Here is a 17500-nt window from a genome sequence, read left to right as displayed (position 1 = left end):
CATCCCTAACATGTATACATTAAGAGCTGCATACAGTATAGAGCCATATTCAGCTCTTTGAATAGCATGATTGAATAATATGGTCATTGAATGGCATGTTGATGTAATGAACGACATTCATTCATGGCCAATTCAAAACAAACTGTAAGTGCGCTATTTTACTGCATAATGCTTTGTCTTGAGTGCTTTGTCATGAAACCTCTGTGACCATACAATAGTGTTTTTTCAATACACTTCACCGTGGATAAAATAAGCAAAACCACTCATGCATTGTGATGCACTGATAACATACTAAGTGCTGCGGGTTTTTCGCAAAGGACAAATATTGGTTATATGACACATATATTGGCAATACTGTATATATTGGCAACTAACATAAGTGGTATCAGCATCTGTTCAAAAGCTATTATAGTGCTTGTTCCCACTCTTACAAGTCCTTTCAGTGAACAGCCCTGCTTTTTCCAGCAGAGGCCAGTTTAATGCATTCACATGCCCATTTTTTTGTGTGCTGCAAACACACTGATTTCACAAGTGACAGAAGAATGTTTTAATGAATGAATGAATAAAACAAAGCCTCACAGGTGTCGGGCTTTTAGCAGGCGTAAATTTAATTTCGACTCAGTCCAATAAATAAGAGCAGTTTAATCAGTCCCACCTGCAGAGCTTTTTACGGCTTATCTGCCTTGTGCTTCGTTTAAGCACTTTTCAAAAAATCAACTGCCCTTTATATTGTGCCCTCCCTCTCCAGCATCCACCTCCACAAATACTTATTCTCTCTCTCTCGCTCTCTCTCGCTCTTCTCTCTCTCTCTCTCTCTTGCTCTCTCTCTCCCTCTCTCTCTCTTCCTCCCTGTCTCTCTTTCTCTCTCTTCCCGAGTCTCTCCACCTCCCTTTTCCTCACTATCTCACCTTTCTCTCATGGGCTTCTATCCTCACTCTCTCTCTCTCTCTCTCTCTTTCCCTCTCCTACAGTTCCTCTTCTTCACCTCCCTCTTTTCTTCTCTCTGTATGTATGAGTCTCCTTCTCCTTCTTTGCTCTTCTTTCTCGCACTCTCTCTCTCTCACTCGCTCTCTCTCTCCCTCATTCTTCCTTGATGTCTTCTGTCCATTCTCCACACCACACATCATTTTCCATCTGTTCTATACCTGTCCCTCTTCTTCCTTGATGTTTTCTCTCTATTCTCCAGACCATGCATCATTTTTCATCTTCTCTCTCTCTCTCTCTCGCGCTTTCTCTCTCTCTCTCAAATTCAAATTTAAAGGTGCTTTATTAGCATGACTGTTTGGGCACAGTGTTGCCAAAGCTAGTGTCACAAGGGCACAGAACGCACCAACATACAAAGCATCAAGACACATATTACATGAATCAAATGGAAATCAATAACATCATGCACACACACACACGCATGCACGCACGCCCGCACGCACGCACGCACACGCACATACACACATGCACACACACACACACACACACAGCAAAAGGAGAGATGGTGTAACAGACAGACTGTGTGGAGGGCAGTGTTCTCTCTCTCTCTCCCTCTCTCTTCTTTGCCCCAGTCTCTTTTCCTAAACTTTATACTGCGTCTGAGTGAGCAGGATGTGAGGTGCAAACAGACCTTTCGGCATATGAGGCTTTTAAGTGGTGATTATACGTAGTTTCCCTGAGCGCTCGCTGAATAAAGAGATTCCTTAAAGCCCAACGCTACCTCACCTCCCACATGTCTAGCACACAGCACACTAGAGGACAGGTAGGCTTTCATGTCGGGATTCTTCCCTTTACCTGCCCGGTATCTCCTCAGACACAGACACAGACACACACACACACACACACACACACACACACACACACATATACATACATACAGGTAGGCTAACATACATTTATGCACACACTACACACTCAAACATACATTAATGCACAAACACACACACAAACACACACACACACATCCCTCCTCCAGATTCTCTCTACCAAACATTCTTTCATTCTTGCTCGGTATCATTCGCTCTGGTGTTGAAAGTCTTTCTCTCTCCTTCCCTCCCCTGTCTATCTCCCTCCCTCCCTTCCTCCCTCCCTCTCTCTCTCTCTCTCAGGTGTTTCTTTGGGGCTTAAAGACTGGGAGCAGTAGAGGGTCAGGAGGGGCTTTGAGGAGCTCAGTAAGACTGTTCTGCTCTGCTCTGAGAGAGAGAGAGAGAGAGAGAGAGAGAGAGAGAGAGAGAGAGAGAGAGAGAGAGAGAGAGAGAGAGAGAGAGAGAGAGAGAGAGAGACCAGCCAGATCTGTTACACAGGGCTGAGAAGATGAGAAGGCATGACTTCTAAACGTGCCAGGAACGGATGATGAACCCGTGTGACGGTGTGAGGGCCTCTATTCTAGAGCATGACAGAGGCCAGGCACAGGACACCCTACTGGGGTAGGACATGGAAGTGAAAATGTAAAGGCACATTACTGAAGCAGACGAAGTCTGGATCGAGTAGGAAATGAAAACGAAAAGGGAAGGGAATATTACTGAAGCAGAAGATAACGAAAGCCAATCACATGCCACAATACTAAAACTACCACAAACAAAAGGAACAAAGTACTTAACACCTAAAACGAATTAGTATTAAAATTATTATCATAATAATAATAATAATAATAATAATAATAATAATTATTATTATTATTATTAGTAGTATATTATGACCATAGTTGTAGTTATTCACCCAAAACACATGTGTGTAACTCACCTAGGCTCTCATAGAGAGTGGCCGTGGCCTGGTTCATTGCCATGTCGAGGAGTCCTCTGCCCAGGCAGAAGTGGGGAAAGATCAGCAGCACCTGCTTCATGATGTCATTAATTTCCTTGACGTTCTGTTGGATGGGGGGGGTGGGGGGTGGTGGAGCAGGGGGTGGAGTGGGAGCAGAGAAGAAGACACACAGTGATGCATAAGTGTGAGATTGTATGTAAATGAGACCTTCTTTAGTCCCTGCAAGTGCTAAGACTCTGCCTCTTTGCCTCAGGGAGGATTGGAGAGTGAGAGCGAGAGAGAGAGAGAGAGAGAGAGAGAGAGAGAGAGAGAGAGAGAGAGAGAGAGAGAGAGAGAGAGAGAGAGAGAGAGAGAGAGAGAGAGAGAGAGAGAGAGAGAGAGAGAGAGAGAGGGATAGAGTAAGAGAGAGTGAGGATAATTACAGAACATGTGTAACAACAAACACTAATATGCACAGTCCAACACATACTGCACACCAGACCTCATACAGTGTGTGTAATAGGATGCTTAATGGCATCAACAGCAGCCACACTGTTGGACACATTACACACATCCACACACACACACACACACACACACACACACACACACACACACACACACACACACACACACACAGACACACACGGTCCTTGAGGCAGTGTTCACCTGAAACACAGACATACACACGCACACACACATACATACATACACACAAACACACCCCACACAAAACACACACACACACACACACACACACACACACACACACACACACACACACACACACACTCACACTTCCCTTCGACGAGCTTAATGACATGAGTTAAGGAGGTTGTTGTCGTGTTGCGTGTGAGAGTTTGTGGACAAGCTGATTAAGCCATGGAGTCGGATTCCTTCACAGCCCCGGCGGCGGCCACACACACACACACACACACACACACACACACACACACACACACACACACAGCAGCGGCGGCGGCGGCGGCGGCGGCGGCAAGGCAAGAGTGATGGGAGGCGTGCGAACGCCCGGGCCCTAATTAATGAAATGAAGTCAGAATGAAACACAGCCAGCCAGCCAGGCAGCCAGGCGGGGACGAGGATGAGGACGAGGACAAGGATGGGGAAGGGCTGCCTGTCTGGGCTTCTGAGGCTGATCTCATTATTAGAGAGCGATAGACAGAGAGGGAGGGATGGAGAGAGAGAAAGAGAGAATAAAGAGAGAGAACGAGAGAGAGAATGAGAGAACACTTGCAACAACCCACCTGAAAGAGTGGAAGTCTGAGGGCCAGATGTACGTCGATTTACATGGTATTTATCAAACCTGCCATTCATCGGTTACCTCATCAGCACCTTTCTACTGTACTACGCCCCCTACCGCAATTTGCCAACGTTCCCAACTGAACGGCACACTTCAATCACAAGCGGAGTCGAATGAAGTTAACTGATGACAACAATAAAAGGAATCAAATGTTTCGTGATCATGAAATAATTCAACACACGATAAGATGTCCACAAGCAGGAAGATAATGAAGAGCAGTAGTCCTACTCAAACTACTTGTGCACACAGGCTATGGAAAGAGTGGTCAAACCTAGTTTAGGAAAGCTTAAGTGGATGACACGAAAGTGAGAGTATGACATTTGAAAGGCCAGTGAAAGTTAAGCTGGGTTTTGAAGTAGCACAAAGACGCGAAACTGGAGTGATTCTGTTGTCTGAAAGTTCATTATGCTGACGCAATTTGGCTTTCACAAGGCCGACATATTTTATGGGCAGTTTTCGTACATACAGAGGAGTAACTAATTAGGAGCATTTGCCACTTCTACTCCCATCTTTTTACACAAAACTCCCACTTTTCTCTGACCCTCCTATGAATCCATATGCATGAAACAGAACAGCTCAAATGACCATCCTCAGCTTCAGAGACAGACAGTCTGCAGTTGTACTCTAATGTGGCTTGTTTGTGCACACCACACCATGTTTTAAGGCACCCATTGCAAAGACAATATGTCTTACGTGGACACAGAAGCCCCAGAGAGAGGTAGCTCAAGAAAGATACATTGCAATAAAGACAGAACATGGGAAGGCAGAGAGAGACTCAGTTAGTGGGAGAGAGAGAGAAAGAAGCAAGCGAGAGGAGAGAGAGCGAGAGAGAGAGAGAGAGAGAGAGAGAGAGAGATAGAGAGACAGAGAGAAAGGAAAGAGAGGAGTGACATTGCATGGGAGATACAGCAAGAGAAAGAGTGCATGTGTGTGTGTTTACATGAGTTTGTGTGTGTATGTGTGTGTGTGTGTGTGTGTGTGTGTGTGTGTGTGTGTGTGTGTGTGTGTGTGTGTGTGTGTGTATGTCTGTGCTGCGTGTGCGTGTGTGTGTGGTGTGTGTCTGTTCGGTGTGTGTGTGTGTGTAGAGGGAGATTTTACTATCCCATCTCCGCATCCTGCTCCATATGCATAATTCATGTGTTCTTTTCAGGATACTCTTCAAAAGAGAAAGAACACATGAGGAAATAATAAAAACCCACAGCTCCTGTCTCTCCCGGCACCCCCGGCAAAAAAAAGAGGGACTGACAAGAGAGAGAGAGAGAGAGGAAAAAAGGAGAGAAGAACATATGAGAGAGAGAGAAAACAATGTGTGTGAGTGTGTGTGTGTGTGTGAGAGAGAGAAAGAGATAGATATAGAGAGAAAAGAGTGTGTGCGAGAGAGAGAGAGAGAGAGAGAGAGAAATAGAGTGAGAGAGCGACAGAGAGAGGAGAGAGAGAGAGAGAGATAGCGGAGAGACCGCTCACTGCGCGGGACAAAACGCGCTTCCCTAATCTCTCCTCAGCTCCCTTCTGCACTGGGCCCGGTCCAGCACTAAGCACAGGACAGGAGGACCGCAGAGGCCTTCATTTCCATGGGGCTGCTCTCCTCTCAGGTCAACAGGGTCATGGATGATGCGCTTAGCTTTTCTCATTATACTGTACAGTCTATAGCGATAGCTAATGCTATCATAACCTCCGTCAAGGAGGTCATGATTTCATTGGGGTATGTTTGCCTGTCTGTCTGTCTGTCTGTTTGTTTGTTTGTTTGTTTGTTTGTTTGTTTGTTTGTTTGTTTGCCTGTCTGTCTGTCTGTCTGTCTGTTTATTTGTTTGTTTGCTTTGTTTGTCTGTTTGTTTGATCGCGAGATAACTCATTATTATTATTTTACATATACTCATGAATGATGCACTGATGGGAAAGCACTTTCAATTTTGTTGTCCCTGTGACAATGACAATACAGTAAAGACATGTTCTGTTCTGTTCTATTCTATTCTATTCTATTCTATTCTATTCTATTCTATTCTGTTCTGTTCTGTTCTGTTCTGTTCTGTTCTGTTCTATTCTATTCTATTCAGTCTGTGTGAGTGGAGAGGATACTCCAATGAAGGTTTAGCAGGAACAAACATTCAGTCTGCATCTGGATCTACATACCTAAAGTCACAACAGGCCACTGTAGGCATAGATTCAGTATGTTGGAACATTTGGACATTCAATATTATCTGTATATAAAAGTACATGGTATTACTCAAGTGCGGCCTTGATGACATATAGGGCATACACCTATTAACTAGCAGAGGACGGATTCATTGCCATATAGTATTCTATAGGGGAGTTTAGACATAGGCCCATGCTACTAAGGGCGCTGTATCAATATTTGGGCAAAGGTCAAAGGTCAAAGCTGCTTGATCAGAGAGAAAGCCACCGAAGGCTGCCATGGGTCACAGGAAGGAGAGGTGGGCTCACAGGAAGTAGAGGTGGACTCAGGTCCGGCTAACGTTTCGCCTCTCCATCTCCCTAACTGCCCACTACTGTCTCCTCTCATTAAAGACGTCATGTGCAGTCCGGCTCATTGCAGACGGAGGTCATTTACTGAGCGAACCTCTGGATAGCATTTCAAAGGAATTCACATCTCCTCCCCTCGAGGCTGAATTGACGTATGGATTAGGTAGGCACGAGAGGCATCTTTCTAAAAACTAACACATTTATTTTGGCTTGTTATTGAGCGAGGGATTTGTGTAAGTCTCTTTTGAATGAGCCGAGGATTGCATTTCAAAGGCAGTCTCCTGTCTAAACCAGTCTGATAAAGACTTAAGTTGGCACTGCTGTTCTCTTGTTAGGGGGATAGCCGGCGCTGCGAAAAGAAAAAGAAGAATAAATAAAGTCCAAAACAAAAAAAGAAATAAAGAACCAGTGAGCACGAGAGAGAGAGAGAGAGAGAGAGAGAGAGAGAGAGAGAGAGAGAGAGAGAGAGAGAGAAGAGAGAGAGAGAGAGAGAGAAAAGGAAAGAGGGACAGACACAGAAAGAGAAAAAGAGATGACCTTCTTTGTGGAGGACCATTTGTCTTTTGCGAGAGATCGGGGCTCGAGATGGAGACATAATTCAAGATCAATACCGAGATCTCATCTCGACTGGGCGTTCATCAAGGAGATCTAAGAGGTTTTGCTCATAAACCAATAAATCATTCTCAAAAGGCTTTGAAGGGGAGAACTCTCCACGGCCCCCAAGGGTGACCCATATTCCTGCTCCTCATATTATTCCCACAGCTATTCCAGCCTCTGCCACCACAGGGACTTCAAATGGCATATAGGGAAGAAAAAGAAAAACGAGGGAGGGGAACATAAATAAATAAATAAATAAATAAATAAGAACAAACAACAAGAAGCGAGCCGCTGACCATTAGTCAATTTCACAGACTGGATCTACAAAAGTCCCCCATTTTTTTTTTTTTTTTTTAACAAAGACCTGATTTCTCACAAGTGAGTGATTGAAGTAGCTTCTGAAATGCTTCTCAAATTGCTTCTAGATTTTTATGACCCATAACTGGGATCTGAGCAACACGGCTGCCTTCATTGTGTAGATATGTATGCGTGTGTGTGTGTGTGTGTGTGTGTGTGTGTGTGTGTGAGTGTGTGGTGTCCAGCGTGCGTGTGTGTGTCCAGCATTTGGTCAAAAGAATGCATCAACAGAAAACAAGCTAGTGACCCGTCTACATGCATGTCTGTCTGCAAAGGTTCCAGCGAAACAAAAAATACAAAAACCATCTCCTATTCTATCACAAGTTATTTATTTATTCTGTATACAGCTACATATCCTATTGGTGTGTGAGGGGGTGTGTTCTGTGCTAGTACGTGGGGAGATGTACTGTATGGTGGTTCATACTATCATTGGTGTATTCAGATATGAAGATCTGAATGATTCTTACATACAGATCCAAATAGCTGCATGATATACACTGGGCAACATCATCTTGTGCTTATTACATCGTTATTGTCTTGTATTGCATGAAGCGATGGAAAACATAACTCAGTGTGCTGGAGTGATTGATTTCTATAGGCGTCTTCACCTATAGACGACTGGGAACAGAACGAGAGTGAGAGAGAGAGAGAGAGAGAGAGAGAGAGAGAGAGAGAGAGAGAGAGAGGAGAGAGAGAGAGAGAGAGAGAGAGAGAGAGAGAGAGAAGAGAGAGAGAGAGAGAGAGAGAGGGAGGATGAGGGGAAGAGCGAGAGAGAGAGAGAGAACGAAAGAGTGTGTGATTAATACCAGTGGGTTTCTCCATGCTAGTGCCATCTCGGCTGAGGCAAAGCCACAGGGGAGAGCAGCCAAATCTCCCAGGCCTATTCACTCCCTCCTCGCTCTCTCGCTCTATCCCTCTATCCCTCTCTCTCTATCTGGGACAGGCAGCCTACACAAACTCATATGTGTGTTCTTACACACACACACACACACACACACACACAGTGGAGTAATATACAGGTGTGTATTGCACATCTATTCATTCAGAGGGAAAGAATACATTCTCTGTCTTTAACCGTTAACACTTCAGACTTTCACTGTCAAGTAAATTAACACCTACCTACAACCTACTCAACTCAGCATTACATTGGGTTCACTAACAATGATAGGTGTGTGGGTAGATGACATGACATGGTCACAGAAGATAAAACACAATTAATTTCACATTTTCACATTTTAAAATACTGTAAAAGGTTAAACATTTTCTTGCTTTACATGAATTTGTTGTTTTAATACCTGAGTTATTTATCGCTTTTTCAGAACTTTGAGCCAAACCTTACAATTGTCCTATGGTGTGATGGTAGACAACATAATTATATAAATATTAACTTTTATAAATAGAGGAAATAATGTTTCACATTTTTAATGAACGCTCCTGGCATAATTGTGCAAGTGTCTATTTTACTAAGTGGCAATCACTTTTCCCATACATACATTTCTAAAATGGTAGGAACTCCGTAAAGTTCGTCACAGAAAAAAATGTCCTTTGGTGTTATGCAATAACCTGATGTTAAGTTGGCCAAAATCATGGACAAATACATTTAGTTGAAAGACCCCATTCAAGGTCATGTGACTGAAGACCCCAATGAAGCCCTGGAGCAGTGAACATGGTGAGAATTTCTCTCAGAGTTGCTCAGATATTCAACTATGTTTTCAGACCACTGAAGTAGTTAAGTTTTTTTGTCCTTTGGTGTGACACCCCTAAATGCCATTTTTGTATTAAAATTTGTATTTTTAACAGCAGGACTATGTAATATTATGCAAGTGCATGATGTCAGTTGCTAATGACAGCTCAGTTAGTATTAGCATGGTCATTAACTGCCACAACAGCTTAAATGTCCTTTGGTGTGACAGGAAATGTCCTTTGGTGTGACACTTATAATGACTTAAATTCAAATATTTATTGCTGTTTTAGAGACGACATACAATGTTCTGAAGTGTTACTAAAGCAACTATAATATAAAGTACATAAATCTAAAACTTTTTTTTTTTATAACAGAAAGAACCTCCCTGCAGGACCTGTGGCCCAACCTGCCCTGGAACTTCCAGTGTTGCCACCAACGAATAGAATGTCATTGTAGATAATTGTGTCAAGTATGATTAAAAACTGCTCTAACAGCTGAAAAAACAGCCTGACCAGCTTAGGGTGGTTTGCTGGTTGACCAGCTTGTTAACCAGCTTGTTTGGCCACCCTATGATGGTTAACCAGCTATAGACCAGCAAAAGTCATGCAAAAACATACCTGCAGCTTACGATGGTAATTCTGCTGGTTTTGCTTGTCGTACCATCTCACGCTGGTCATTTTAGTTGGTGTTGCTGGTCTACATTACTGGTTTTTACTGGTCATGCCAGCTTATGTTGGTCATAGCAAACCAGTATGGCCATCTTACACCTACAATGTAAAGCTTGGCAGGCTGGTCACCAGCATGACCATCTCACACCAGCGGTATCCCACACGACAGGCTGGTCACACCAGCATGACCAGCTTCCTTAGATGGTCACGCCAGCATGTCCACCTGGTGGCCTAACCAGTTATACCAGCAAAGACCAGCAATAGCTGGAGGAAAACCAGCAAAAAACAGCTAAAACCAGCTACCAACATCAACATGGTTTCTTGCTATTTTTCAGTAGGGATGTTTTAGATAGAGTGTACTTCATGAATGTAACGCAATGTTTTAAAATGGAATTTCCCTATTGAGGATTATGGTCCCTCTTTTGGCGATCAAAAACGGATGGTCAGAAGCACAACGTTTATAGACATTAAAGGCATGGCAGTCCACATTCACTAATTTAATGGTGTGATTTTGTCAGGTGCTGGACACAAAAGGGTTGTTCTTATGTCTCTTAATCAGTCATGGGTGTGTTTTGGGCGTAACATCCTTTAAAACAATGAGAATAATATCTATCATTTCCTTTAACAGCAAACAATGCAACTTCACACAGCACATTTGAAGGAATCTGCATGCACACAAGACTATATGGAACAGGGATTCCACTAAACCTTGCTTTACTTGTGACTAGCAGAGTTTAGCCTACATGCATCTGCACTCACCTATTATTTGAACTCATAGACAAAGTGAAACTTCACCGTGGTTTCATAGTCGACAAATTAGTTCAACACAGTTAAGTACTATTACTATTGACTGACAATGGGTTATCATAAAAAAAATAGCCTGGAAAAAGCAACACTTATCCAACAAATGTCCTCCTTTATCACTGTTACAATAAACACTACATATATTCTGACTCACTTCATGCAATAGCTATCTTTGTCCTTCAGTGTGACATTTTGTCCTATAGTGTGACAAACATAAAACAACAGAAAAACATCCTTAATTTCAAAACGTACTTTAAAAAAAGCCAGGTTTGGCATGAGGGGAGCTCCAATAATGGCTCCTCTTAGATAGGTACAATTTCAAACAGTTTTGTAAGGTTGGCGGAAAAAAATGTATCGACATTCATAGGAAAAAGTCAATCAAGTTCATCTATTCGTGGTGAAAATGATTGTAATTAGAACTTTTATGTGAAATAAATATAATTTTAAGAAAAGAATGATTTAATAATGTGAACAATTCTGTTTCATGTATTTTTTAATGTTATTCAATATCATTTCTTAGTACTTTTTAAATGTCACACCATAGGACACATTCACAGTGCAGATGAGTGTAAACGTGGAAAAAATAGGTGAGGTCATTGACGAAATGAGTGACCACTATTATTTTCAGAAACTACAGTTTCCATACTACATAAATATTTGTATTTTTTCTTTAAAAATTATGTTTTCCAAAAAAAACACTTTTTCTTGGCCAGATGTCAACTACCCGTGTATATACCACCAGCCCTAATCTAGCTGTCAGCGTATATATTGCATACATCACATGCATTAACATGGCTAATGGATCACACAGATGAATTATCAAGTGCTAGAGTCAAGTAATACAGCAATTGTTCACACTAAAATACTCAAGGGAACCCAGTGTGTGATCGGGCCCCAGAAAGAACATAATAATGGCTGTCACGGTGAGTATAGCAGCATTCGACCCAGTTACACTGCTATGTGTCTGATCCTGTACAAATCACTGTACCAAATACACATTATACTCCCCTCTCACCTCTTTGGCCGTTTCTAACCTCTGCCCTGGGACTGACCATGTGTTCCCTTATGGCCTGCACAGACTACACGTTTTTTTTTTTGTCTTTCACAATTATCTTTTACGATGGACCATGTCAGATTAGGCGATCAGAGAACCACACAATCTTGCCGCGTCTTGGTCGCAAGAGTGGCCACATTACAAGATCATCTATCGTAGCCTTCTCGTCGTGTGTCGTCACAGTGTCAGTGTCAACACGGGAGTCGTAGGAGATTCCCAAAAAAATCTGACATGCTAGACTTTTGGTCGTAACGTCGTAGAATGTTGCAGACAATACATCGCGGGTCGTTGAACATGTCACATTACAAGACACTTCCTCCTTCGAGCGTCGTTCCCGACTTTGAACATTCAGACACGACAAAATCTGGCCGAATCGGTGTAGTCTGCACAGGCCATTACATCCTGAGTGTTCAAGCTTTTATGCTCTTCTAGGTGACTTGACCTCATATTCTCAGCACAATACGGTCTTTCCTACAGTCTATAGAATACAGTCAACACAGAGCCCTTATCAGGACTCCATCAGAGCCGAACACCTCAAGGTTCTTCATTAGCTCCTCAGAGAGAGAGTAAAAGGACAGCGGGGATGAGGGAGTAGACGAGCACAATGGACCCGTGTAATCTTGTAATGTGTCCTTTCCATAGCAATGAATGTCACTGTGGTCCCTATGGAGGAGTCCGACCTACATAAATGGTCACACAACGGCCTGAATAATAATAACAATAATAATAAAAAGTTGACTCTCAAAATGGCAGAATCAGCTAAATGCACTGAAATCATTCAATCACACGTGAGAAAAACACTTTCAGAAGTTCTGTGTTTTCCAAATTCCGAAGCTTTCGCCCACCCTATGGCATCACATTCCATGGCAGACTACTTTGTAAGAGGTCTCCGACTGGAAAGGCATTCTATCCACTTTTTTCTTTAAACATTCTTCTTCTTCTTCTTTTTCTTCTTCTTCTTCAGTGTCAACAACCCTTCTTCTTCAGTGTCAACAACCTAGGACGAGCACAAAAGCCTCTCTTGTCACCCAAGGGCTTGGTATATGGAGCAGGGCGGAAGGGTTTTCGCTGCCTGGTGCTTCAGTCTGAGAAGAAAGCTGACGCCACCTGGGCTGTGAGTCTGCACTGCCACCCTTGAGGTTGTCATTTCCCGGAGAAAATGACGAGCAGTGCGGTGTCGCCATGCCGACACCTATCCCCTAGCCCCTGTCCATCATTCTGTCAGGCCACCGACAGGCTCGCTAACGTTGATGCTAACGCCCTTGACAAGTTCATATGCGGGAGAGGTCACACCCAGACACACACACACACACACACACACACACTTACAAACACACACACACACACACACACACACTTACAAACACACATACACACACACTCTTACAGTCACACACACATGGAGAGAGACACACACACACTCACACAGAAATGTACACTCTAAGACACACACACAAACGGACACACAAAGACACGCGAATGCACACATACACACGCACAGAAAGAGACCTTTACATTTTCAAAAACTGTCCCAGCATATGTTAAAGGTTTACCGGGAGTGAAGAGGCGCAGTGATAAGGTATCAGACTCAGATCAATCAAGGACAGGCTTGCAGTGATTAAACTAACAAGCTTTTTATGCAAAAAAATCTAATGGCCAAAATATGGGCAGAGACAGAGAGAGAGAGAGAGAGAGAGAGAGAGAGAGAGAGAGAGAGAGAGAGAGAGAGAGAGAGAGAGAGAGAGAGAGTTGTGCAGTCTTTAAAGCAACACTAAAGCACTTTGCCTCTGTCGCACACACGCTATTTCTTTATCTAAAGAACTAAAGATACGCTACCCTATCTGGTCAAGTTACATAGTGCGGTTATAGCCGGTAGAGGGCCGTGAAGTGAAAGCAGATCGTGCCGTTCACCCCGTTACAAGTTGATGAACCGCTGAAATGATTTTGGAAACGTTAATTTAAAGTGCGAAAAAAACTCTTTAGTGTTGCTTTAAGGCTTTATCATTGCTGTTATATAGAATGACACAGAAGAACAGCCTTTGACAAAAGATAATCCATATATGTCTTGGTACATATCATATCATGTAATGGCCTCTGTATGGTGAAGTCGCACATACAGTAATTTCCCACATATAAGCCGCATTGTGTATAAGCCGCAGGACAGTGTTTTATGCAAGTTAAAATAAACAAAACCATATTAACACCATATTAACTGCCCCCCTGTATTAACCTCAGAGTGGAAGAAATTTTGCAAAATCAATGTGTAAGCCGCGACTAATAGTCGGGAAATTACGGTAATCAGCGGCGCTGACAGAGACGGCTGATTGGTTCTCACCGGGTCGTCGAACAGCTCCATGATGAAGGTGGCTATGCTGCCGTTGATGCCGATGAACATGTTGACGCAGGTGAGCACCACGTAGGCCGTGCTGGGCACACTGAACAACCAGGACGCCGGGTACATCATAGGCGTGATGGCCCACCTGGGGACGGACACGAAGGTCACAGAAGAGAAGGGGGATTACAGAAGGTTACGGAAGAGTCTCTGTGTGTGTGTGTGTGTGTGTGTGTGTGTGGCCTGTGACACAAGAGGCTGTTTTGGAGTGATTTAAACCGATGACGTACTACAGGGGATACACACACAGCAGATGAAATAGCATTCATGCAATCAGAACCAAAGCTGTCTGTTAGCATACTTGCGATGACACTAGAAGGACACTCCGAGAGATAGAAGAGGGAGGGAGGGAGGGAGGGAGGGAGGGAGGGAGGGAGAGAGAGAGAGAGAGAGAGAGAGAGAGAGAGAGAGAGAGAGAGAGAGAGAGAGAGAGAGAGAGAGAGAGAGAGAGAGAGAGAGAGAGAGAGAGAGAGAGAGAGAGAGAGAGAGAGAGAGAGAGAGAGAGAGAGAGAAAAACTACAGTCATTGAACCACCACGTAAGCAGGAGATGTTTCATAATGTAATTCTCCTTAGCCCATTCTAGACAATACTTTATGGAAAATAGGCCTCATAATCTTTGCATAAACCTGCCTACAGAAAGACAACATAATATAAGACAATAATATATGCTTTCTCCTGGTACAGTCAGTTCATCATGAGGATTGTCAGTATGCAAAACCGAATGCATAAACGGCAATACAAGTGATTAAGTATTTTTATTTCAACTACTTCACATTCAAACCCCTTGCCAAACAAGGATGCACCACAAGGAAGACAAAGTACAGAGATGTCAGTGTAGAGAGGTGCTGCTTGGGCTATTTCTTTGCCCGGTCCTCCAACCACTCACAGCCTACTTCAAACCGGAGACAAAAATACTCCGAAATTATCGTCGAGGAGCTTTTCTGTTCCATCTGGCGAGAAACGAAACGTGCCCTGTTGGCTGCAGAGGCACAGTCGTACGTGGACTCTTTTGTCATGGCTGTGGCCTCTGCACACTCCCCCCCCCCCCCCCCTTTCTCCGCAGGCAGAAATCTGGGACACAACACACTCACCCGTACAGCACCAGCAGCAGAATCAGGGCGGGCAGGTTGGGCGGTGAGACGTAGGACTTTTGTTGGAAGCAGAGGAAGATGACGATCACGATGAAGCAGGGGACAATGTAGTTGCACTGTGAAAAGAAAACATAAAGCCAGTCTCAGGACGATCTTGGCGTGGCTTGTACAGTACGGTCTTGACAGCCATTCTTTAGATGCTTGCTGGGGGAAAAAAAAAAGAGAGAGAATGGGAACATTATGCGTCGTGATGAAGCGTGAACATTCCAAAATGGAATTCCAGGGGGTGATTAATGAGCTTTTAATTACTATCCTCAGCTTAGTCCTTTCAAATGAGCTCGTTCTCAGTTCCTGGTTTCACCTGCGGGTCATTTTCAACCAACCGGGGGAAAGCGACTATCTGCCTTCTATGAAGCTGTGCGGAAGAGATAATACTCACTGAAAGTGATCTCCCACCGTTTACAATGGGCCTGAGTTTATCACTTAAAAAAAGCTGAGGAGAGAAAAAAAATAGCCATCCTCCTTCAGAAAAGTGCGGCATACCCTTTATTATTTCAGCCTTGTTGTTGTTCGTTTCACGCTCGGAAAATGAAAGAATGTACATCAGATTCAAAGATGTAAAGAATTCTGGTTAAAAAGCATTTAATGAATTCCCCTGAAGACGCCTTTCCGCTAAACAAAACATTCCAGCATGTTCTCCCATCATGTCAGTGCCAGAGGCTGGATTGTAATAAGTGGCGAGGGAATGTAGAGGAAACACGGCAAAATAAGTAAGAGGATGATTTGAATTCATGCGCTACGCAAAACAGTAAACCCAGTTCTGGTTCTTAATCACTAATTCCTTGGGGGGGAACAAATTCATTTGAATGCCTAAAAAGGCAGTTATGCATCTGCGGATTGTTGATTCTGTCTAAAAAATAAATACATAAATAAATAAATAAACAAACTCTCTCTTTCGCTCTTGTCTCGTCTCCATGCGCTTCTCGACTCTGAAATTACATAAAGCATTCAGATCCGGGGGCAGAGTGTACAAACTGAATCTGCTCCCAGCCAAAAAACATTTCTGCGCTCGCATAATAGCGTTCTCTCATTCTGCACCCCACTTTGTCAACCCCTCGTTCGAAATGCTTCCACAAATAGGCCAGAGCGATATGCAACCTGCCATCTTTGTCTTCCACTGTAAATTACCTATGAGGCATGCCGCTATTAAGTGAAGGGGGGACGGGGGGATGGGGGGAAGAGATGGAGAAAGCATTTATATTTCCAATTCCGAGTTTGTCACAGCTTGTTTGCAGGCAGGACTAATGGAAACAACCAATAACCGTTATTTAGGAGGTCCGTGCATGGCGCTTTCAATCAGCCCGGCTTTTTATTTTTCTGGCGGGGGAAAAAAAAAAGAGAGAAAAAGAAAACAAATATCCTCCATTCATCCGCCATCTCCATCTCCCCTCTCATGTACCCGGTGGCTCTTGGGGGGAGCTATGAAACGACGACGGCATATTTTCAGACGTGGAGGATTCCACGACATGAGAGCGGACTGGAGACGTACGGTATTCACCAAGGCGCCGCCGCTCTCGCTTCCGTACGGGGGGGCAGAGGCGAGCGAGAGGCAAGGTCACCCATTTGGGATGAGGAATGTTAACGACTTTCTCTTTCTCACATACGCATGTCTTTCCTCTCCTTTTTCTTCCCTATTTCCCCCTTTTAACCGACTTGACCTCTGCTGTGGGCACAGCTGAAGAGACATGGTTGGAGATAGAGCTGGTGAAAAATAATAATAATATATATATATATATATATATATATATATATATATATAAAGATCAAATAGGAGGCACAAGCAGCTGTGTTTACTTGGCAGAGATGCAGAGTGAATCTAAGAGCAAACTGACACATGCATCGTGCTGACAGACCTTGGCACACGGCGAGGTGAGAGTGTTTGTGTTAATGACAGAAGTGGGGAACTGCATATGCTACCGTAGCTATAGCACCTCAGAATTCTCGACTCAAACCTCTCAAAGCAAGTGTTTTTTTTTTTTGGTAAAAATGTAATAAAATAAATATATGTATATATATACTGTATATTCCATTGATTTTCAGTCTTGATTTACTCTTTGTAAGTTAAATTCTTTCCTCATTCCTCTTAAGTATCTTCTGATGCCTTTTTCCTGGTTTGACTGTCTCAGACCCGCCCACTTCACTGCCTCACCCAAACACTGAGAAGATTGGCAGGTCACCCAGCCACTCACCATGTCCCAAGCGAAGTTGGCCACCCAATAGACGGCGGGGTTAACGCCGCTGACGAACTGCAGGTGCTTGGCCT

The 17500-nt window shown here is 43.6% G+C and overlaps 1 protein-coding gene across 3 annotated transcripts in view; it reads right to left on the bottom strand.

Annotated features, from left to right (window-relative positions):
* The window catches only part of LOC134060563 (phospholipid-transporting ATPase ABCA1-like), a 258600-nt gene that overhangs the window by 63226 nt on the left and 177874 nt on the right, over positions 1-17500 (bottom strand). For all 3 annotated transcript variants that reach the window (XM_062517294.1, XM_062517293.1, XM_062517295.1), the window contains exons 37-40: positions 17427-17500; positions 15178-15293; positions 14029-14173; positions 2728-2851 (exon numbers count right to left, since the gene is read on the bottom strand). The exon at positions 17427-17500 is cut by the window's right edge and continues 104 nt beyond it. In XM_062517294.1, coding sequence (XP_062373278.1) covers positions 2728-2851; positions 14029-14173; positions 15178-15293; positions 17427-17500 — 459 coding nt within the window. The remainder of the gene's footprint in view (positions 1-2727; positions 2852-14028; positions 14174-15177; positions 15294-17426) is intronic.

The sequence above is a fragment of the Sardina pilchardus genome, chromosome 16, assembly GCF_963854185.1.
Source record: "Sardina pilchardus chromosome 16, fSarPil1.1, whole genome shotgun sequence".
NCBI lineage: Eukaryota > Metazoa > Chordata > Actinopteri > Clupeiformes > Clupeidae > Sardina > Sardina pilchardus.
The sequence above is the reverse complement of the archived record's forward strand: the minus strand, read 5'-3'. Positions and strand labels throughout refer to the sequence as shown.